The sequence below is a fragment of the Cyclopterus lumpus genome, chromosome 1, assembly GCF_009769545.1.
Source record: "Cyclopterus lumpus isolate fCycLum1 chromosome 1, fCycLum1.pri, whole genome shotgun sequence".
Lineage (NCBI taxonomy): Eukaryota > Metazoa > Chordata > Actinopteri > Perciformes > Cyclopteridae > Cyclopterus > Cyclopterus lumpus.
The window spans coordinates 5,554,477-5,577,717 of record NC_046966.1 but is presented as its reverse complement, the minus strand read 5'-3'; the positions used below and the strand labels follow the sequence as shown (position 1 = coordinate 5,577,717).

Below are 23,241 nucleotides of genomic sequence, written 5' to 3'. Positions count from 1 at the left end.
TTGACGGAGGTGTGTTGTGTTTACTGAAAATGCAGTGCCCCCCCCCCTCCCCTCTCCCACATCAAGGAACAGTTCAGGACTCCTCGTCAGTGGCACTGGGGGAGCGCTCCTGGAAGAGAGACACAAGAGAAACCTCGAGAATGTCTGCTGCATGATATTTGATGAGATGGTAAGAAATATATAGTTAAGAATGGAGAAGAAATGCCGTCACCTGAGCACGTCCGTCATTCATTCGCTTCTCTACGTACTACCAATTAAAACAATTCTCACACTCTGAAGGGATTTCACTTTTTAAAAATGCCTTACAACAAAAAACCCATCCCATATGTCACTGTAAACAAAACAACAGTGCACATGAATGGGAAGGAAACACACACACACACACACACACACACACACACACACACACAGTTACCTCCTCCTGCTCATCCTCAGAGTCGTCATCACTGACAACAGGTTTGGCTCTGGTGCGTCCTGTTCGTCTGCTGCTTCTCTTCCCTCGATCTCCACCTTTATCCTTCCTTCCTAGACGGATCTTCACTTTCACTGAGCGAGCTGGACACACACACACACACACACACACACACACACACACACACACACACACACACACACACACACAAAGGACATCACAACAAGTACAACTCAGATGAACTAAAAAACGATGACATTATACACACAACAACAAACTAAAGCTTAACAACAGTCCTGTTCCGCTCTCTTCACTCAGACATGTCAGCTTACATTCGGACTCCGATCCTTCCTCCAGCTCCTCTTCCTCTTCCTCGCTCTCCTCTCCCTCACTTTCCTCCTCCTTCTCGACCTTTTGCCTCAAACTGGTAAACACTGACTGGAGGACTATGGAGTCTTCATATATCTGCTCAGATGGTAGAAAACAACTTTTACTATCAACATCAAGTGCATAGCGGCAACAACGGCGCTTTCAGTGACCACGGTTCATGTGTGTTTTTTAAAGAATTTAGTGTTTTATGATGGAGGGCAGATAGAGAGGAAAAGCCATCCGCCATGCATGATACAGGCGTCTGCTGGGCCAATCATAAACAAGATGCACATTCTAAAAGGTGACGTGGCAGTAACAGCTTTAAAGGGACAGTTCACCTCAAAAATACACATTTCTCTCACCTGTAGTGCTATTTATAAGTCTAGATTGTCTTCTCTCTATTATAAAAAGGTAAGAGAAGATAATGCACAGACCTTATTAAGAGCAGTTTTATGTGGGAACTATGGTTGAAGGATTATAGCATATATATATATATATATATATATATATATATATATATATATATATATATATATATATATATATACACACACATGCAACTCAAACATAAATAGCAATACAGGTAGGGGGAAATGTATTTCAGATTTTATTCAAAGCTTTCTAGTTATGTCAATCAGGTTATGTCACTATATGTGTGTGTGTATATATATATATATATATATATATATATATATATATATATATATATATATATATATATAGTGAAGTAAGTCTCACCAGTGACCCCTCCAGGTTGAAGGTCTGAGCGTTTTGGAAGAGCAGCATGACGTCTCTCTCCAGGTCACCCAGACTGCGGTAGCGATAACCTTGAATCCTCTCCTACAGCCGAGATACAGTATGTGCAACACAAGCTATATAAGAGAACGTCTCATGTGATGTGTATCGGTTGACCGTAACATTTCCTTTATTGTGGTTGTTCCTGTGCCGCTTCTGTGACTAATAGCTATGTTTCTGATCTGACCTTGATCTTCCTGAAGTCAACAGGCTTGCGGATCAGTTCGTAGTACTCCGGCAGCTCTTTTCGAGACGGCAGCTGGATGAACACCTCGCTCAGTTGACGGCCACTGGCGCTGCAGGAAATTACATCATCAGGATGAGACAAACCAATTTCTATCAACATCTGAAAGCTGACTGAAATCCCCCATTGTTCATTTGTTCTACTCCAACACTGTCAGTGAGAGATAACTGACAACTTTAAAAAAATAACTCATGAATAAAAATGTAAATGTTAGCATTCAGAGTTCAGATCACCTACTGTTTGCCAGTTTCTAGTTAAAATTTAAAAAATGTTTTCTTTTTTGGGGGGAAAAACCCTCCTCATTAGTTTCTCTGTTAACCATAGCCACACATTGTCATACATAAAACACTGTCAACGAACATATAAAACACAAATAATACAACATTGCAGCCATTTGTGTGACATCTAATGGGTTAATTCATAAATGCGACCATCTAAATGTCTGATTCAGTGACGTCTCTGTGAGGGCAGAATCAACTGCTCAAGGAAGCCCAACATCCGTTCTCTTTTGACCTTGTTGGCCAGAAACAGAAAATTGCTGTCACATTTTCACAACAGAAACGTGTGTGTGTGTGTGTGTGTGTGTGTGCCTGTGTGGTCTTTATTGTCAGTTATGAAGCACCAGAACACGTGAGCTACCTGTCTTTATACTTGATGACGGCGTCCACGATCTTCCTCATCTTCTTTGAGAGGGCGGGGGGGTTGGGGGAGATTTTCTCAGCAGGCGGTCGTCCCCTCTTCCTCTGCCTCCTCCCATCCTCATCTTTGTCCCCTCGCCCTCGTCCCCCCGAGGAAGAGGAGGGCCCGGGGAGATCCAGGTCGCGGTCCCGCTTCCTCTTTCGGGTCGTCTTTTTGTGACGCACCTCTTCCTCGATCTCCTCCAGCGTGCCCTCCTCTATCGCCTGCATGGGGGAAACAGACTGCAGGATTAAAACAAAGGCCTTGCTGCCACAGAATGGAGAGTCAACCCTCCACTCCAGAAAGCAAGAGCTTTTATTTCGTATTTGAATCCCCATTGATGCTCATCACCTTGAGCCACTGCTTCTCCGTCAGTGAGTCGCTGTAGTCCACCTCCTTCCGCTGCCGGGATCCACGTCCAAACAGCTTCCCCTCCTCCTCCTCGCAGGTCAGCCGCTCAACCTCGGCGTCGTCCTTCAGGATCCAGGTGGGCAGCTCGTCCTCCTCCATCAGACGCGGTTTTCGCCGAGGGTTACGGGCGTCCTCGCGACGGCGGTCCAGGTCCATGCGCTGAGGGAGGAAGAGGGAGAAAAGGAGGGCAAGGAAACCAATCAGTCGGCAGAGGAGTTACGTCTGCGCGAGCTGCGATTCATCCTCCGAACACGGACCATGAACTGGTCGAACTCCTCCTCGCTCCGGGCGATCATCTGGTTGACCGTCTCGTCATCCGGCACCTCGTCCTCCTCCTGAACACAGCAGGCACACAGGGGCAGAGCATAAGCAAGCTCGCTCTTTGAAAACACGACGGTGTGTTTTCCGGTGCACGCACATACGCACGTTAATGCGGAGACACACTTCCTGACCCCAGACCTCGTCCTGCTCCTCGTGCTCCAGGATGGCCTGCAGGAAGGCCCTGCGCTCGTTGCTGGAGGACTTCTGGTCGAACATGCCGGCCTGAATGACCTTTTGGTCCACGTTCAGTTTGTACTTGGCAGCGGCCAGGATCTTCTCTTCAACGCTGTTGACCGTGCAGAGGCGCAGCACGCGCACCTCGTTCTGCTGACCGATGCGGTGCGCTCGGTCCTGGGCCTGCAGGTCCTGAGGGGGGAGGGGGAGGAGAGTGCTGAGTACGCTCCAACGTTTGCTGGTCCACATTCCACTTTTGCAGTATTGTGCGATTGACATTTTGGTAACACTTTCTCTGATGTCTATAATGCATAAAAAATACATTTTAAATGCATTATAATCTGCTTTTAGCTCTGCATACTTAGTTATAAGCACTATTCACAATGCTTCATAACAATAATTAGAAAGACTTAGAAGGTAAGTATCATGATACTTTAAAATTGCTGGTCAATCACTCACACTTTTTATTTGCAAGGAATTTCTATAGTTGTGATTATAATCACTGTTATTATGCATTATAAGTTACACTTAGTGGTCATTGTTTGCTTTAAGTAAACAAAGTTTTGTGTATTTCTAATCTTTTTTCCCCCTTTTATTATAATGAAACAAATAGTGATTATAATGCATTATAAAAAGATTATAATGTGTTACAACTATGATAATTAGAATAGTCTATGATGCTTGAAAAACCCCACACGGCACTTCAGCGCCAACTGCTTTAACAGTTAACCAAATGAAACGGTGTCTTTTGTAAATGAAAAATAAACGTTCATCACACCTGATGCGGGTTCCAGTCAGAGTCAAAAATAACCACGGTGTCGGCAGACTGCAAGTTGAGGCCGAGTCCTCCGGCTCTTGTGCTCAGGAGGAAGATGAAGTAATCGGACCCTGGTTCATTGAACGTCTTCAGCAACATTCCTCTGTCATCAGCTTTCGTGGTGCCTGAGATGCAAGAGGTGGGACGAGAGCGGAAACGCACACGAAGGAAAAACAAGCAGCAGAGTGTGAACAAAGGAACGAGATCCCAGGAAAAAAGAAGGAATGAAATTCATCAACCATCTCCAAGTAAAGGCCCTCACCATCCAGACGCAGATACTTGAAGCTGCGATAGGCAAAGTAGTCCTCCATGATGGTCATGAGCGTGGTCATCTGACAGAAGAGCAGCACTTTGTGGTTTGTGGCTAGCAGCTTTGGCAGGATTCGATCCAACACCTCAAACTTTCCCGAGGCCCGATACAGGTCGAGGCTGACGTAAAGGCAGGCGGTGTTACCGTCTGTGTGTGTGTCTGTGTGTGTGTGTGTGCGTGTGATCGTGACCTGAAGAGGAATTAGAACTTACCCCTGAACTATCCCACCAGAGAAGCCTAAATGTTCAGAGAAGGATTCCTGCAAAAGCAATAAAAAACTTATTCCGTAGTTCAGTCAAACACACAAAGTTAAACTTCTACAAGTCAATCTTGTGTGTAAAGAGATGTTCTGCGTTGATGTTTGTGTGCTTTCTGGATTTTACACAGGGTGAATGACACTTTTATCCAAAGTACATCCCACACACGCCTGGCCTCCTCATCGATCTATACACAGAATCCAAGGAAAGAGAGAAGCGAGAGACTAAATGTTTCTGCTTCACACTCCTCAGTAGTACCTCTATTTGCTGGAACATGTACGGGTGGTTACAGATCTTCCTCAGCTGCATGATGGTGTTCATCAGGGTCTTTGTGCCTCCTTTACCCTGGTGAGCGCAGCCAGACCAAACGCACAGCTTGTAGTCACACTGATATTCTTTCAATCAACATTTAATAATGGAGGGTCATCCATTCTCCCTCCAGGCTTCAATTATAGAAGCCTGGAGGGATTATAAGTATTTGAATTTTAGAATGAAAATTAAACTTCATCATCAGCAAAAATAAACAAGTAATCAATCATGTTGCACAAATATCATTTCAAGAATCCAATTATTTTTGGGGGATTCTGGAAAGAAAACGGACAGTATGGGACACATAAACATCCTAGAAACTATTTGATTTGGGTGTTGTTAGGTTATATTGATGCCACAGCCAAAATGTCCTCACCTTCTTGTCCTTCTCTGATCCATCGGTGAGCAGGACCCCCTTGGCCTGCATGTGCCTGTACAGAACCCTCTGAAGAGACGACATGTCACACTTGATCACGTATTCCACCTGACGGAGAGGAGCGGCGTTTACCACCATTGCCATCATTAGATTATAAAATATGTGTTTGTCTCTACTCGTGTGTCAGCATATCATAGTTTCCGTGTGTGCTGGAAGAGGCGAAACATGCCTTCTCTGGCAGCTGTGCCTCCACTTCCTTCTTTAATCTGCGTAACAGGAAGGGCCGAAGTACTTTGTGGAGACGACGAATAATCAGGATGGTCTCCTCTTCATTGAGGTCCACCTGCAGGAGTAAAAGAGACATTTTGGCAAGAATAGACAGTGTAGCTCCCGGCTGTCGTCATCTTTCAAACACTTTAAAATAAGCGGCCCTTGTCTCCACCTTCTCCCCGGTCATGGCGAACGGGGCGTTGAACCACTGCTCGAAGGTGATGCAGCTCTTGAAGATGGTGGGCAGCAGGAAGTTCAGCAACGCCCAGAGCTCGGGGAGCTTGTTCTGCAGCGGCGTGCCCGTCAGCAGGACCCGCCGCGGGGCCAGGTAGTGGGTGTTGAGGACCTGGGTCAGCTTGCAGTGGTGGTTCTTCATGCGGTGGCCCTCGTCCACGATCATGTACTTCCAGCGAATCTGTTGGGGTTGAGGAGAGGGGAGGAGCCCGTTTGGATGAAGTTGCTGCTGTACAGTCTATCTGCATCCAAATCAAATAAACAAAAAAAACAGTAAGTGCTCAGGAGGAGAGCCCTCTCGTCCGGTCCGTCCTCATGAGCCGCGCCGGCTCCGGGCCAAGCCAAAGCTTTTTTTTTTGGAGCCTGTACTCAAAAACTACAACACCCACCTTTGAGCAGTCAGGAAGCCTATATGACTACATGAGCGTATAGCAGCACGACGGCCACAGAGGACAGTGGGGGAGACGCGGTATACAGGCGGTGTCAGTATGGCAGCACCTAGGAGAAAGCACTGACACGGGGGGGGTCAGATTGGCCAGGATGAAACACTTTGAGAGACTTTTGGGGATTTAGGGAGTGGGAGACGACCAACAAAACAACCCACATCGAAAAGTCACATGATCAAGACACGGGAATGACACTGCCTGGGTGTGTCCTCCCGCTCGTGTTTGTTTGTACACCCTTTTCTCACCTTGGCCAGGACTTGTTTGTCCTTGATGATGTACTCGTAAGTGGTGAGTAAAACGTTGAACTTGCCACTGCGCAGCTGGGGGACGAAGGCTCGCCTGGCAGCAGGAGATCCCTGAAAGGTAAATTACAAATATATATATACATATATAGAAATACATCATCTACTTCAATACATCGACTTAAGCAGGTCACGCTATTTTACAATAAATGCTCAAATACAATAATAAGTGCCTTTTTAGAAGCAAAAACCCACCTTGTAGGACACTTTCACGACCGTCGGTGCCCACTTGTCAAACTCATACACCCAGTTAGAAAGAGTTCTGCCAATGAGAGACAGCTCCGTTGTTTATTTATTCTGAACAATACAAAATCCCCCCCACCCCCCTCTTATTTGTCGTGTAAATCACTTCGCCGACGAATGAGAACAAAACGAAGAGGTTACACTAACGAGAGGGGCACAATGATGAGGGAGGGCCCATTGAGCCGTTTGTGCTCCATGAGGTACGTGATGAGGGCGATGGTCTGGATGGTTTTCCCCAAACCCATCTCGTCCGCTAGGATCCCGTTCAGGTTGTTGTTGTAGAGGGACACCAGCCACTCCAGACCTTTAACCTGACGGACACGGAGGGGACAGTCAGGCGAAACGTTCACCTCCCCTAAAAGGAAACATTACCTCTCACGCGGCTGATCGGATTGTGCCTCGTTCACCTGATACTGTTTGAGTTGTCCATTTATTAACAAAGAGGACTGTTTATCCACCTTCTCGGTGACAGCGTGAGCCACAGAATAATACGACTGGAGGCCTCGGTCGAACGCTGCGCCGCTGTATTCGTCATCCACATCCTGCTTAGCGTTTCTGAGGAGGTCGTGCGTGCGCGCACACACACACACACACAGACACACACACACACACACGCACACACGCTCACTATTTATTCTCTCCTATTGTAAATAGCTGATGAGCACATGCTTTGTTTTGTTTACTGAGAACATAACTGGTACATAAACGTATTTAAGGGGAATACTCCATATGCACACTCACTCGAGGATGTGCCGGACGTCCACCTCCGACACGTCTTCGCAGTCGGGGTCTGAAATCTTCTTCTTTTCCTCCACCAGAGCAGCCGATGGCTGAGGCTCCTCCTCTTCCTCCTGCCAGACAGACAGCATGTCAGCGACCGGCGGCGGTCAACGTGAAACTGGCTGCATGTCAACATGTCTTTTAAAACCACCCACCTCCTCCTCTTCCTCCTCGCTGTCTTCACTGTCTGAGCGAGGAGCCACCTCATAACTGGACAAAATACTCAAATTAAGTCGACTAACGGGCCCCGTATCTGCACACGTACACTGTACAAGTCATCCTCATGCACATGTTCATGTTTAATCGCTCGCACACACACACACACACACACACACACACACACACACACACACACACTCACACACAAACAAACACTGAGGTGTATTACATTAAAGTAACTAAAGGAAACAGTAGCCATGCTAGCAGCCCTGTTACCGCTCATAACGGAGCAGGAAACTGAAGACGACTTGGCATTAGCATACGAGCTGACACTAACATGCTGACAGGTCATATTTAGCCTTTTAAGCATTATAATGTTTAGCAATGTAACGTAATTGAGTTTCATGGGAATTTATCTCTGGCCAAGATGCCGTATTTTGATATCACTGGGTGAAGAGGAGTGAAATATCTCATAATAATAATAATAAATACCTCAATATCGGTAATTATGGTTGACCATTAGCGCTTTCACATATTTAAACAATGAGATTTTTGATAAATAATCAGTAATCTGGACATAATGAGGCAGTAAAGTTCAGAAAATGACATCACTTTACTGTAATGCATCGTTTAAAAACCAGGAAAAGACAACGCCAAAATCCAAGAAGATATCTAGTCTCGTATCACGATGTCGATGTACCAACACACACACACACACACACAGACACACACACACACACACACTTCCTCTTTCCAGCCGGTCTCACCCGGGGTTCATCTCCAGCCAGGTCTCCAGCTGTCCGGCTTTAGGGGCGTCCACTCCTGTCAGGATGTTCCCGCTGTCCACATGGATGACCTTCACGGGCAGGTCGCTCATCTGACTCGTCTCATCCAGAGGCTGCAGGGGACCGAGCAAGTTATCTTTTGCACGGCGCTAGTTTCATTGGGCTGGGTTTAAATGGCCGATTGAGAAGAGACAAAGCTTCCGATGGTGAAGGCTGTGTGCTAAGTTAAGTTTAACAACCAATGAGTATCAGGCAAATATCAAATATAAGTGTATTTCTCCACCTGGCATTGTCGTTGGCGATGGCTTTGAACTTTGGTCATGAGTTGCAAGTAGTCATTGTTTTGATGTATATAATACGGGGATGTTTGTTTCAACATTTTTTTGGGTCTATGCTGTGTTTAAAAGGTCTCAAAAAGCAACAAAACAAAGATTTCCCATAATGTGAACGCAACATATTTAAAGAGCAAGACAATCGCACAACCAGTGACTTTTGAACATCCGCTTTAACGGCTTCTTTCTCTCTGGAATAAATGCGCAGTAATATCCACAGCTGTTTTTAATGCCATCAGCACGGCTGTTGCAGCTGCTCACCTCTCCATCAGGACCCATGGCAGCGGTCTGAGCCTCGGCGATCTCCAACTGTGAGACAAGAGGAAGCTGAGAGTTGTATGTGATCTCTTTTGGTGCTAATCAGAGTCATTCATTATTAACAAACAGAGATCACGCTTCCTGGTTTTCCATACCTTTTTCTTTTTCTTCTTCTTCTTCTTCTTTATCTCCTTGAGGGCCTGCACAGCTTTGTGAGCTCGTACCAGGTCGGTGAGGTTGGCGACGTACTCGTCGGTCTGCTGCAGCAGGTAGGCCAGACGCTTGTCCTTCTTCTGGTCGATCAGTTTACGATAGCCCTCCTCATCCTCAGCCTGGGGGGGGGAGACGCACATACAGTGTGTGTAAGGGGCACATGCATACTGGCAAAGCGGGCTACGTCCATGTGCGACTGCACTCGCGTGGTTTCTCCTTACCATGAGCCTCCTCATCCTCTCCTTCTCGATGCGCTCGTTCTCTTTCTTCTGCTCCCGTTCCGTGTTGGCGTGGTAGGTCGCCACTGCTTTGGTCAGTTTCTGCATTTTGCCCGTGATGGAGCGGTGGTACTCTTTGAAGTCTTTGGCGTGCTGCAGGATGCTGTTGAGGTACTCCTGGAAACACGGGAGAAGAGAGGAAAGAAATTATAAAAATACCACTTTTAATCCCGGATGGTCGACATCACGACTGTATTCGTCCTCCACCTGATGTTTCTGTCTGCGCTTGCGCTCTTGCTCGATCTTCTGCTGTTTCTCCAGTTTCTCCGTGATGCGCGCCTCTCGCAGAGACTGACGCTTGCTTCGCTTGTAGGCCTTGGCGTCGAGGGCGGTCTCCAGAGCTGTGTCACGACGCATGCACACCACCACCTCCTGGCGCAGCTGTGGACAGTTTAACGTGCACAGGCAAAGGGTGCAAAACACATAGAGAATCATCATTCATGCGGAGGGTTGAGGGTTGAAAGCGTGTATGCGCGTACCTGTCTCTGGAAGTTCAGCAGTCGGAGGGCTTTGAGCTCGATAGTAGCTTTGGTACGAAGGTCACCAGCCAGAGAGCCCGGCAGGTTCTCCAGTTCAGCGATACGATGAGTGATACGAGCCTGTAACCTGAGGGAGTACTAAGTTGCATTTAATAATGAATTATAAATGGCTTGTGTTTTTGTACTTGGTGGGTTTTTTGAGTACCTCGGGTAGACAGAATAAAATAAAAATAAAAAATAATAAAATTAATTCAGCAAGAAAACTCTCCAGCAATGTTATTTTATGCTCCAGAAAACGTTAATGAGATTAGGGAAAGTGTGACTCCCCTGGCGTACCTGAACTCCCTCTCCTGCAGTATCTCCACTGGGTCGAGACCGCAGGGTTTCTGAATGGGGGTAATGCGGTTCTGCTTGGCGTGGTAAGGCATCATGGGAGTAGGCTGTGCTGGCTGGCCAGGCGACTGAGTCTGTGGCGCCATTATTGGGGAGGCGGCGGGGTGAACTGAGGGCCGACCGGTGGGCTGAGGGGGAATAAGCTTTTGGGGTGCGTTGGAGGGGGCTGCTGCATTCACCATGGGACCTTTGAGGGAAGCGGAGAGTGGGAATGAGAGGAAAGGTCTACATTCAACGTATAGAAAATGTATTATATTCATGAAGAATAAATGTTTTGTGTCCCTATAATGGTTTTGGTAGGATTCAAGCAACATTTAGACAAAAGGACACTAACAGCTTCTGTGCACAGGAAGTCATGTATTATATGCTTAAAGGTAACCTGGGGACTTATTGACCACTGGTGGCACTATGGAGCAATGTTTCTAGGAATATGGTTTGTATTGTGCACAACATGTGTACATGGTGGCTGACGGCCCACACAAGCCTGCTGTTGGCTGTCACCTATTCCATAAAGGCACAAATAAACATATTAATGCACCAACAAAGAGAGGGAAGAAGTAGACTGCTAGCAAATAAACATGCTGTGTGTTCCATTACCCATACTAAAATACTATTTAATATGCCCAAAAATAGTTTGTCCAAATACTTTTTATGTCAAACGCAGGATGCCAAAAATACCAGGATGCCCGACTGCATCTGGTCACATTTTGAAGAAATGCAAGCCAGCATGATCTTCTGGCTATTCTATAGTATATCACATTTCAATGAACATATATATATATATATATATATACACACACTATATATATATATATATACTGTGTTTATCGTATTTACAATGTGCTTTGGTGAGAAGCACTAGATGTTTACACAACTTGTTGATGAACAAGAAAGCTCCCCAGGGCACTTTTTAGTTTTCCTGGCTTAATATCAGGACAAATACTGGAAGGGAGAATAAATGCTAGAAGGCTTTATCAACATAGTATAATGTGCCAGGGTCTACAATGGGAACATAATGCTCTAAACCCTCATCAAGAAAATCTTAAATGATGGCTCTAATAAAAGGACACACCTGGCCTCATATATATTTGGTATATGAACATATTGTCCCTATCCTAACTGTATACTTGTCTTAATTAAGAGTCATAACTGGAATTCATATGGACTTACCAGCTTCCCCTCACCCCCTCACCCCCTCACATACCTTCAGGCCAGGCCTTCGGGGGTCCGTTTGGGTTTTGTCCCTGCATCCCGGCTGCACCCGATGGGCCTGGAGGAGGCATGTTGGGACCCATCATTCCTAAAGAGCAGGTTGTTTTAAGACTTTTGCCGCATTTATAACACAAGACAGCTTGGTATTCCACACATTTCCCGCGCATGCTCACCATGAACTCGGCTATAGCCTGAGCCCATAGACCCAGGCACTGGTACTGGTCCTGCTGGCCCACCTATCGGCCCGCTTCCAGTTCCGGGAGCCAGGCTGGGCATGGGCTGCTGCTGCATCCCGGGCATCGGCCTCTTTCCTTGGACCGCCATCTGGAGGTGGTCTGGCAGGGGCTGCCCCCGGGCCAGCATCTTATAAGCCATGATCTGGGCTCTGAGTTGATGAAGCTGGTTCTGGTTGAAAGGAGTAGGACCGACAGGACCACCAGGACCTCCAGGGCACGGAGGGCCTCCAGATTCGAGGACGGAGACACCGGGGCCCAGGATGGGTCCGTGGCTGGGGCCTGGGCCGGAGCTACCCGGAGGTCCGGGACGGTTATTTGGACCCAGGGAGTGTTGATCGCCACTGGGGCCGTCCAGAGGTGCAGAGGCAGAGCCGGGACCACCAGAGGAGGAGGATGGCAGAAGAGGTCCAGAGGGAGGGCCATTTGAAGGGACAGGGCTGGAGTGGTCAGAGCCACCCAATGGAGAGTGGTAACCTGGAAGGGCACATTTGACATTTTGGGAAATATTGGTCTGACAAAGAAATATTGGCAGTAAATCCGCACATATGGATGTTTTTGTGGTTCATATCAAACAAACAAGACATAACATGTTGATTAGTGAGCTAGCCTTAGTTTCCAGTCTAGAGGGTGACATCACTCTTCTCATCTCACGCTTAGCAGGAAATGGACATGCTGATTTCCCAAATTGTTGTAACTACTCCTTGAACCAAAGACATGCAGCGTAGCCAGATGAATAATGAGTCATTCATTAATTATTATTGTACCACTACCATCAGACTGTTGTTTCATAATGTTAACGCTGATTCACAGTCTGCACTCCCTGCATCCCTTCTTTATAGCCGACTGCTGCATGCAGACGCCAAGCAACAACGTTGCTACCTGACTGGTAGCAGCGTCTTCATTCCACTAAGATGTTGTGTTTTGATATTTAAAAAAAAAGAAGAAAAAAAAAGGGTAAAGAGTGAGAAGCAACGGCTTATAACGGCTTGCTCCAACAGAGACACTCCCTGTGAGCCGGACTACGCCATCACAGAAGAGTAAACAACTTGTCTTGCACAATGCTGGAAAAGGCCGATGTTGCACAAGCTTAGTCTGAGCAGCAGCAGCAGCAGCAGCGCCTACCTTGTGAGTGTTGGTCTAGAGGGCTGGGGGGGGGGCCCATACCGCCGTGCCCGCCCTGTCTCATAGACAGTCCCTTCATCTGAATGAAACGGCTCTCCTCCCCCATGCCCTTCTCATGCATGCTCTCCATGGACTGTTGGAGAAATGAAAACATCCTGGCAGTTTCAGCTGCAAACATCTTACAGTTCTAATGGGGCGAAAAGCATATTGACATAAATAATACAGCCGTTATAAATATCCTATACAATGTAAGGAGTTGTATGATGATGACAGTTTCACACCTTTAAAAGAAGTTTGACTGGTAAATATGGTGAAGAGGATTGTATGGATTGATATGCATCGGCGGTTTTTCAGCGGTATCACAGGCTAAAAGTAATAATTGCTTTATTCAATATGGATTAGTGCTACAATGTGCCGTGTTAGCATGTGCCCATGGTGATTGACTGGAGCCATGATGGAAATATTAAATGAAGGTGCAATCACATACAGTATATATATAGAATATGGAAATCCACAGTTATCTTTATTTTATATCTCTATTTAATGTTTTTCTGTGGAATTAACATCCATATAGCGCATGGTACAGCCTACAGATTATGTGAATGGGATGTTTTAACTCCTTAATATGCATGAATAACATAAAATTGGCTGGATATGGATTTAAGCACTGGGATTACAGTGGCGTGTCTCAGCGGGACGTTGGGGGCCTGTCACGTCCTTACTTTGTGCAGAGGGTGCATGTTGTCCTGGACGTATCCAGAGGGGCCTTGCTGGGACGGAGGGCCAGGGCTGGGGCCCATCATACTGTGTGAGGAGCCAGGGGAGGGACCTGGACCAGGGGAGGGAGCTGGGCGAGGGGTGCCTCCCATGGGGGGGTCTGGTGTGGACATCGCCCTGGATCTCCTGCTCCTCGGTGAGCAGCAGGGACCTGAGATAAACGGCACAGAGGAAATGAGCGGGAGGAGGACGACGCGGCCCTTTGCACTGTGCAAAAGTAATTGATCCAAATTAGCATCAATTTAGTGGTTTTGATTAGACACAACTGTTGGGTGACATCTCAAACAGCCGGGCCGCATATCTGCTTTAACTGCACCATTGTGATAAACGATGGGGCTGCACAGCCTCTTGCAGGACATGGGAGCATCTTCTCCAACGCTCTCCATCCTCCGCTGCAGCAAATCACCCGTTGTGCGCAGATGCAATTACGGGTGCAGGATCTACCACCGCACTTGAACTGAACACGGGGGCAATCACAGTAAATTATGCACACGAGCCCATGATACTGAGAACCCGCCCACCCCTCCTCTCCTCCCCCGACCATGAAAGGGTGTCTCGTTAAATATATTTAACATTTTAAAAATAAAAAAAAGGGGGGGGGGGGGAATGGCGGACTGTGCTTGTGCGACTGACCTACCCGCATGAACAGGACAGGCGGTCCCGGGTGAACGTCTGCGCTCCCGAGTTGCTGTTTGCGGGGGATGAAGAGGACGACGCGGCGGTTGACGCAATTAGTCTACTCACCCTCTCCGTAATGCGCCTCGGAGCGTTGATTTGTCTCACCGACGCCGCTCGAGCGCCCCCTCCGCCGCTTCTATGACCGACTGTCTAGTCACGGCTGCGCGGCAGCGCGCATGCGCGTGCGGCTCCGGACCAAGGCTCTGGATTTTGTAAAGCGTGCACCGTAAATACACTGCGTGTAAATGGAGTCCTTTAAAGTCAAACGTAGGTGTTACACGTGCACCGTAAAGAATGGAAGGAGAGGAGTCTGTTTTTCATTAGTTAATTAGTGTACGCGACTGGTACGTCATGATACATGGGGACTAGGAACAGAGTAAGCATGGTCGTAAACTAATGACAAAGCACAACAATATGCACTTGTGTTAAAATAAAAAAATATTTGTTTTAAACTTAATTGATAAAACCAATTAAGTGTCCAAAGGTGCTGTAATCTTTTTTTTCTTCTCTCTTATGCAATACAAGTATTTTAAGATTTGAGTTTTTTTTTCGTACAGGATGATTTTCAGAACCTTTATTACCAATGACGGGTGCCCATCTCTCGTAATTTGACAACCTGCAGTGCTTACTTTGTGAACTATGGACCTTTTAAAAACATAATAAAATACAGAAAAAGCACGCAATTATTACATTACATGCAAATGAATAATTCTTTGAATTTTTTTCTGTACCTTTATGAATATACGCATACATCGATATCTATGCCGATCCACTGTCAGTGTATTATGAAGAACAGAAACTCAAACGTTGGATGGTGGAAGACTAGTTTCCAGAGCAACAGGAAGTGAACTGCAAAATCAAAATGAAGACGCTGAATTACATCCTGAAGACAAAACACTGCATTTAGCTCCAAAGTGAACGTCAGTGTTTCTTCTGCAGCGATCAGGTGAGAACCAAACAGCTCCTGTATCAGATTATGCGATGCAAGTACAAATGGGACTCCAGTGTTTGAAGTTTAATCAGGACAACAAACCAAAGAACAGTAGTAGAGCAACCTGCAGTAGTCTTCACGTAGAAAAGGGACAAACTAAACACAAATGACATTGCAACTAACACTCCCATCAGCTCGGGCCGGTCTTAACCAAGTAAAACCCAGAACATGAACTCAAGTGGGGGAGAAAAAGAGCTTTTTAACTTTGAAATTGTATCCAGATTTCTTTTTAAAATGGGACAAGCCACAGTTTACCAGGTAAAGACACACATTCACTTCCAGCTGAAGGGACCGTTTCTCTTAAAAATCGAGCTTTAAAAAAAAACAAAAAAAAACAGCTTCATCAACACGATAAATAAATTCAAAGTAAAACACAAAGCGGGGGATGTTCAGCAGGTGCTATATCATACAAGTCAGGAACATCATCAGGCACCTGCCGTCCTCATAACTGACAGTGAGCTAAATCAAATATCATGGAGACAAAAACGTCTCCTTCCGGTCCAGTTCGGACCAGGATGAAAACAAAAAGTGCTTAATTTTGCTCATGAATGCTCGACTTTTTAGGTTTTTGATGGAAGTGAATCAAGAATACTTCCGAGTAGTTGGAACATTTTCCAACAACGAAACCAAATTTGAAACGCTGCCTTTTCTCAGTTAAATAAAGCGCTCTTGACAGCACCCTTTACTTTTATAATACCCATCCACACAAAAAAAGGGTGAGAACAAAAGCCACACAGTTTTTATTTCCGTTGACCAGCGAAGGCGATGAAGCCCTGAAGCGTCATGTCCACCTTGCAGCTGCACTAACAGAATCAAGTCCTTCCCTTTGAAAGGAAATGAGGTGTCCTCTTCCCCCCCCTACAGGTGAGAGTGAGGACAGCATCCTCCTGGGCGCCTCACAGGAAGACGAACTCGTCACTGTTTCGTCTGTTGTTACTCCTGCTCAGGTTGCTGGGGGGCAGAATGAGGGCCGCAGGTCCACTGTGGTTGCTGCTGTGGCCCTCAAGTCCGTAATCCTGACCCTGGCCCTCTACGAAGGTAAAGATGGGGTACTTCTCCTTCGATGACGACAGAGCCTGGGAGCACAACAAAATCGAGTTAACAAAAATGTCCCAGAATGCTTCAGAACCATCACAAATGTAACTACAAGAGGAGGACAGGATATCAAATAAAAATCCTTTTTACATTGTTTGTGAGCTAAAATTAACAAGAACTGGAACCGCGGATTATTTTCCTTCTTGATGAATCTTACTATTACTTTGCCAATTAGTTGTGATTAGTGATTCAAATTGCTAATTTACTGTTCAACACAAAGTACAACAATCACAAGATCTTCAATTAACAAAATATTTGTTCTAAGCCTTCTAAGTTATGTCAAAACAATAGTTTTTACAACTGCTACGACCCAATGGTTGTATGGTGACATTATATTAATGTGTTTTTTGTACAGCACTTTTCATACACACTTTTTAGGTCAAAGTGCTGCAAATGTAAAAAAATAAATAAAAACCAGAAAACCTTCCGTTTACTAATAAAATTAATTAAAAATTAAAAAATGTTGGAGGCGCCTCCTTTGTTGATGTGAATGAGTTAAGCTGATTGAACTTTGACAGAATAAATAACAAGGCTCCCCAACGTCAACGCGATGGGCTTGAGCCTCTCATGCAGGAAATATCGGTTGTTTCATGCATTGTACAATTATTCCAGGGAGCCGATTGGTCCATCCTTTCACACAGTAGAAAGTTAAATTGTATTCTCTCTCTCCTGTGAACGCTAATGGTGCGTTCACACCAAACGCGTTGCGAATATTCGCATGTTTGAATATTCGCAATGTTTGATGTGAACGCACCAAAAGACTTTCAGAGTGGGAGGGGGGGATAAAAACTCACCACACTAACAGCAGAACACAGCGACTCAAAGTCCTTCTTGTTCTTGGCGTAAAAGCCGATGGTGCAGCTGGGATCCATGCGGTTGAAGGGCATCTTCTTGGGAGAGCTACAGTGGAACGACTAGCGAGACAGAAGGAGACATGGGTCAATAAAAAGATCAATACCAATTCATGACGGGATGCGTCATCTCCGACGGCCTGTACAGTCAAAACATGAAAGTCACATGGTCCGGGAAGTAAGAGATTTATTTTTATTAATATTATATATATATATATATATATATATATTTAATTAATAAAAATAAATCTCTTATAACGTATAAAAAATATTTATACCTCTAGTGAGAAGTTGGCCTGAGAGACATCCACCATGGTCTGGCAGTAGTGAGGGTCCAGATACAGCAGCTGCTCATCTGTCAGACAGGAAGAGGAATCAAAATACTGTAATAAAGTATAAATTCACCAGCTGTGAGTTGGCTAGGAACAGAAGAATGGCTCAGTCATAAATCGTCCATCTCAATATTCTTAGATCTTGTTCCCTCCCACTGAGTGTAGATGCAAATACGCAGTTTCCTTTAAAAATAATGCCACCAAATAAAAAAAGTCTGCCATTGAATAACATTTTTTTTAAAGGGATTTTCTGCAACACGGTTTGGTTTCTAAGAACAGCGGTTACTTCTTCAACTGTGTGGTTGATGATTTTCAGAATCCTTGTTCCAGTAAGGGGAAATCAATGATTAGCAAGAAATATATTTGGGGAAGAGTTGGTTGCTTTGTCATCAGAGTCTAAGCCCGGCACAGGCAGCGGACAGTTTTTTTGTTCTTCTTCTTCCTCTTTTTGACTGTAATTACACAGCCTGGAGGAAGACAGCTCTTCACAATTCCTATATGAAATTAGACATTTACGTTTTTGTTAAATCCACAATGAGCAAACATCTGAAGGAGACCAACTTACATTGACTGTCCTGAGCTAATCATTAAAGCAGAATATTGATGGTTAGGAAAGGCTAACCAGCTAACCCAGTTTCACCATCATCCCCGATTCAAAGATTGTTGCCTTGGGAAAAAGGCGCTTCAGGAAACAGTGACAGAGAGAGAGAGAACAGAAAAAAAGAGCTTTGAATATTACATAGATGGCCACTAAATAACACAATTACAGTACTTTGTTGTGCACTGAGCCCGACAGTAGGCGACTCGGTTCTCAGTGTACCAACCCTCGCCATGAGACAAGCGCTCCGTGGCCCTGGCTCCTGTTTCCAAAGAACACAAAGTCCTTCTTCGGAATAACAATATTGTTCTTAAAACACCTTGATCAAAAAGAAAAAGCTCTCACCTTGGAAGCCAATGAAGTAAAGTGAGTGCTTCGGTTTGCCTCCGATGATTCCAATACAACAATCCAGCTTTAGGATGTTCTGGAAATGAACACGGATGTTTTCAAAATGACTTAAGAGACGCGAGAGAGAACTCAAGTTCGGCAACACAGTTCTTTAGGAAACATTACTCTAGTGAGCTCAGAGGGTTCTGTGGATGGGTGGGGTGAACGCAGGGCAATTCAGACCTTGACACATTCGATGTAGGACGGGTTGAGGGCCTCCCCTCCCAGCCGAACAGGCACCAGGATGATGACGGACTTCCAGGCCTGGCTGGACGGATCAGGGGGAGTCTGGCTCAGCGACAGGTCACAGAGATGCACCACGTCCTCCTTGTACACTGAAACACCATGAGCAGAAATATGGAGAGGACTTCTTAGATATTTCAAAAGGAACACACACTATTTACTAAAACATATGTAGTGTGTTTCAATCTCACCTGTACAATCCTGAGCCACGTACACAGCCAGGTTGTGAAGCACAGAGGTTTTGGCTACAGCTTTCCTAAAAAAAAATATTTATAAATCCAATCAACGCAAAGAATATTGGACATTTTTACTTAAAAAAAACCCAATGCCTCTTCCACCGTCTTTACCTTAGTATGTGTGCCACTATAGAGGGGCCGTACCAGTCACCAGCTTTCTTCCCTGAACCGTTGCCAATTTCCACCAGCTGATGAAGCCCAAAAGGTGCCGGGGGCTGATCCCAGAACCAGGTGAGCAGCTTGCGGTGGAGGGGCTCTGCCTGCCTGTCCCGCACAGACTCCAGTCTTTTCCTCTGGCTGCATTTGGGTGCCTGATCACTCGTCAGGGACTTTTCGGGGGTGTTGGATCCTCGTGGAGAGCCAAAGGAGGGGATGGGGACTCCTGCAGCCCGGGCTGGGGAACGCGGTCTGAACACCTCAAAGTCCACTTCGGTTAGCTGCTGAGCATCTGGCCAAGCCCAATCTGCAGAATGCAAAAAGGGTTGCACTTAACACCTAAGTAGAGCCAGGCCATGATAGAACATCTGGGGACGGTTTTTCTTCAGTCCTTAGCATTGAATAATCAGAGAGTAGGCATCTTTCTAATCAAATCAAACTAATAAGCATGGGCACAATGAATAATACATTCTAAAAACAGAATGATGGAGAACAGAAGAGAGAATGAAAACAGTGGCCATGTGACAGATAAGCAATGGCAGCAAATAAAATAAAATAAATAAGGAATAAATAAGTAAAGCTCAGAAAATATTACTTGAAAAAACAGTGAATGAAAACTGGCCTTCTAGTGAGAAGAAGAACACAGGAATGAGATAAAGAGAAAGGATTAAAAGCAGACAGATCGAGTGTTGAAAAGAATAATAATTAAAGATCTGTCCAATTATCCATCTCGAGCAAAAGGAGCACTTCCCTCCAACAGAAATAATGTAATAAGTGTCACACTACCGAGAGATCGGTTTCTATGAAGAAACTAAGGTTAGCCAGCCTTAAATGTAGCTACATTTCAAGTGAAAGTAAAAGTGTGTGCAGCTGTGAGACAAACCTCTGGGCATCAGATGGACCAGGAGCCCTTGAGCCAGCAGCATCTGTCCGCTGCGCAGCATGCAGCCCCAGCCGCAGTCTGTGGTCCAGGTGGAGCCCTCCAGCTGAGGGAACTCCCTCCTGTAGGTCAGCCAGACCCTGGACACAAAAGCCCAACGAAACCGCTCAACCTCATCTGGGGAGGACAGGGCGGAGAAAAAGAAAAGAGAACTCTCACAATTTTGTGCATTCAAACTGCTTGTGAATTTGATCTCATGTCAATCTGACAACTGCTTTGTGTGCTGATGTAAACACAGCAACTTTTCAAAGGAAAAAGGGTTTTCACCACTGTGGTTAACCAAAAACACACATGACACCTGGAGTCTCTCTGTGGAGAGGAAACACAGCATCTAACGACTTTAATAGAAAGGGCTCAATCGTGAGATTAAAAAAAATATATATGTTTCTGTATTTAGAGCTTACCTTCACTGTTGAGCAGATAGGAGTGTCCCAGGACAGTGACCGGCGATATCTTGTTGAAGGAGGTTTTAGACTTCACAGTCCAGCCTGGAGAAAGAGAAGGAGGCAAAATAGAAGTTGACAAAGTGGCAACAAAGACAATGAACAAGACATTCGTCCTTCAAATACACACCGTATTTGACGTTGTTCCATGCAGACATCAGTTTGGCTTTCAGTTTGTCCATCTCGTCGGGCTCTACGGTGGCCTCCCTACCGGGGTCAGGGGTCTGCGCTGCCCTGAGACCAAAGCTGCCCTGCCGCTCCAGGGGCTGCTGCCTCCGGTGCTCAGCAAGCTCGTCCTGCATCACCCCCCCTACGTACTGCGCCGCGCTGGGGGAAACTGAGTTCATGCCTCTGAGCCTTCAGAGCGGAGCGCTGCTGCTCCTCATTGCAACACAGAACTGTGCGAGGGGAAGAAAAGGAGGTTAAATGATTGACTCGGCATGAAACTCTTTAACTTAGACTTAACTCATGCGTTTTAGCTTTTTAACCTAACACTGGCTAATAATTCTGTTTCACCACGTAGTTATTTAACCTTTCTTAGATCAATCTACTCTTTAGAACATATATTGCACGTCTGTCAACCCCCAAGAAGAGAGATCCTCCTCTACTGAGCTGCCTGAGCTTTCTCTGAAGTTTTTTGTGGCAAAAGCAAAGTCAAGATTATTATTATTTTTTTTAAACTGGGAAGCCCTGGGACATACGGGAGGGATCAGATCTCCCATAATGAGCAAGTGAATGTTGCAGGTAAGAGGGAGGCCTGGGTCAGCCTGCTGGGTCTGCTGCCACCACAACCCGACCCCGGATGAGAAGCTGAAAATGGATGGATGGAAGATTTTTAATTTTTTGTCAAACTGCATCTCGATGCTCTAATTAAAGTTAGTTGTGAAACGGCATGACCGCGAGTTTGTTGGCCCTCACTTCCTGAAAAATAGAAATAATTGCTCCGTCAGTCAGTGTGCAGTGAAGTCCTCCGTCCTCAACCCGATGTCACAATGCACAACACACACAAGGAAAGTCCCAGTGACTCGTCCACCCCGGGCCTGAACCTGATGAGGAGCCGTGTGACCAGGCGTGTAGTCACCGGTTCCACTAATGGGGACAATTATGAGCAGAATAAACGTCAGGCGATTAACGTTTGACAACCGGCGTGTCGGGTGTATCAACGACCGTGAAAGTCATCCGAGTCTCGGTGCAGATCAGTAGACCGACGTGTGTCCGTCACTGGCGGCGATCTGAGCGCGAGGACCGCGGATACGAATCCATATCCTCACAGCGATTCCAATGCGTTTGTTTATGTCACGCGACGCCAATGCAACTTAACGATATTGTTCTTTTGACGCAACGTCCGAGCCCGGCGGTCACGTGACGTCACGCCTCCCCTTTAAAACACGGCTAACAGAAAGTCACCTAACGTTAAAACCTCAAACTAAAGACTCACGAGCAAACCGCTCCGTACCTGCAGTGAAAGACGGCTACGATGGTCGGTTCCGTGAGGTGTTTTGACTCATTTCAGCGACTCCACCGGTCTTCATCCACGTCTGAAGCCCTCCCTCACGGACAAATGTTCCGGTAATGTACTAGCTCGCTCAAGCTAGCTACGGTTTACCGTTTCCCGACGCTAAGCCCCCGGCGTTAGTTAGCGAGCCGGACCGTCCACAGATACTCATTCACGGTACTTCTCAACAAAGCCCGGCGGTACGGTGCGCCTTCCTGCGTGCACTCCGAGGTGACGCTCATCCGGCACACGGTGGGCTTCGGCTCTCCTGAACACCCTCCGACACAGCGTCTCGTTCTGTGACAGCAGCGGACATTTACTTCCTGTTGTCCTTTCCTGACACGACGCCATTGGTTGAGGGAGCACGGCGAGACAGCTGATTGGAGCATGTGACATCAGCAGCGTGCCATTGGCTGATATTAACTCTTAGAGTTATGTAATAGAATCACGTGATAGTAAATAGACGTTTGATTTGAGTGACTGCTGCTACATTTGGACAATATTTTATTATCACATATAATAATATGAATATTGAATGAAAATAGTTTATGTGCACAGGTTTAAAATAACCTCACAGGCCTTTTCACGTTGGACATTATGAATTGCTATGGCAAAAAAAAAAAATCTATATTTTTGTGTGAAGGAATTTTTTCCTAGAAGGTAAATCCAGAATGGACAGAACCAGGGTCCTGAGACCGATGTACTTAAATGGAATACAGACAGAATCAACTATATTAGTGACATTAACATCTGCTGTGAACATTATTATTTATTTATTGTGATTAATTTGTCCTTATGCAGCCA

At 45.8% G+C, this 23,241-nt stretch overlaps 2 protein-coding genes across 8 annotated transcripts; both read right to left on the bottom strand.

Moving 5' to 3' along the window:
- Positions 1 to 38: 38 nt before the first annotated feature.
- On the bottom strand, positions 39 to 14,635 carry LOC117729479 (transcription activator BRG1). 7 transcript variants are annotated; one of them, XM_034530584.1, is made up of 34 exons: positions 14,626 to 14,635; positions 13,938 to 14,143; positions 13,216 to 13,348; positions 12,031 to 12,567; positions 11,850 to 11,945; positions 10,589 to 10,832; positions 10,253 to 10,379; positions 9,981 to 10,154; positions 9,717 to 9,890; positions 9,438 to 9,614; positions 9,286 to 9,333; positions 8,675 to 8,805; positions 7,904 to 7,958; positions 7,710 to 7,819; positions 7,376 to 7,523; positions 7,116 to 7,279; positions 6,921 to 6,987; positions 6,669 to 6,779; positions 5,916 to 6,158; positions 5,703 to 5,816; positions 5,474 to 5,581; positions 5,047 to 5,133; positions 4,744 to 4,790; positions 4,484 to 4,650; positions 4,183 to 4,346; positions 3,336 to 3,596; positions 3,167 to 3,244; positions 2,850 to 3,068; positions 2,460 to 2,722; positions 1,764 to 1,872; positions 1,520 to 1,621; positions 745 to 877; positions 416 to 555; positions 39 to 109 (listed from the first exon to the last, which is right to left on the bottom strand). In XM_034530584.1, the coding sequence occupies exons 1-34, from the start codon at positions 14,633 to 14,635 to the stop codon at positions 74 to 76; spliced, it is 4,983 nt and encodes a 1,660-aa protein (XP_034386475.1). In that variant the 3' UTR covers positions 39 to 73. The 7 variants fall into 7 exon arrangements, with proteins under 7 accessions (XP_034386475.1, XP_034386499.1, XP_034386518.1 ...); XM_034530608.1 differs by lacking the exon at positions 14,626 to 14,635 and having other exon boundaries at positions 3,167 to 3,289; positions 3,369 to 3,596; positions 12,031 to 12,300; positions 12,403 to 12,567; positions 13,938 to 14,105; XM_034530627.1 differs by lacking the exon at positions 14,626 to 14,635 and having other exon boundaries at positions 2,460 to 2,740; positions 3,369 to 3,596; positions 12,031 to 12,300; positions 12,403 to 12,567; positions 13,938 to 14,105.
- Positions 14,636 to 15,669: 1,034 nt separating this feature from the next.
- Positions 15,670 to 22,761, bottom strand: atg4da (autophagy related 4D, cysteine peptidase a). The gene is made up of 11 exons (XM_034530647.1): positions 22,399 to 22,761; positions 21,073 to 21,340; positions 20,904 to 20,987; positions 20,443 to 20,616; positions 19,515 to 19,866; positions 19,359 to 19,423; positions 19,108 to 19,259; positions 18,883 to 18,961; positions 17,886 to 17,962; positions 17,551 to 17,670; positions 15,670 to 16,737 (listed from the first exon to the last, which is right to left on the bottom strand). Exons 2-11 carry the CDS (start codon positions 21,287 to 21,289, stop codon positions 16,558 to 16,560), a joined length of 1,500 nt encoding a protein of 499 aa, XP_034386538.1. The 5' UTR covers positions 21,290 to 21,340; positions 22,399 to 22,761; the 3' UTR covers positions 15,670 to 16,557.
- Between the last annotated feature and the right edge of the window lie 480 nt (positions 22,762 to 23,241).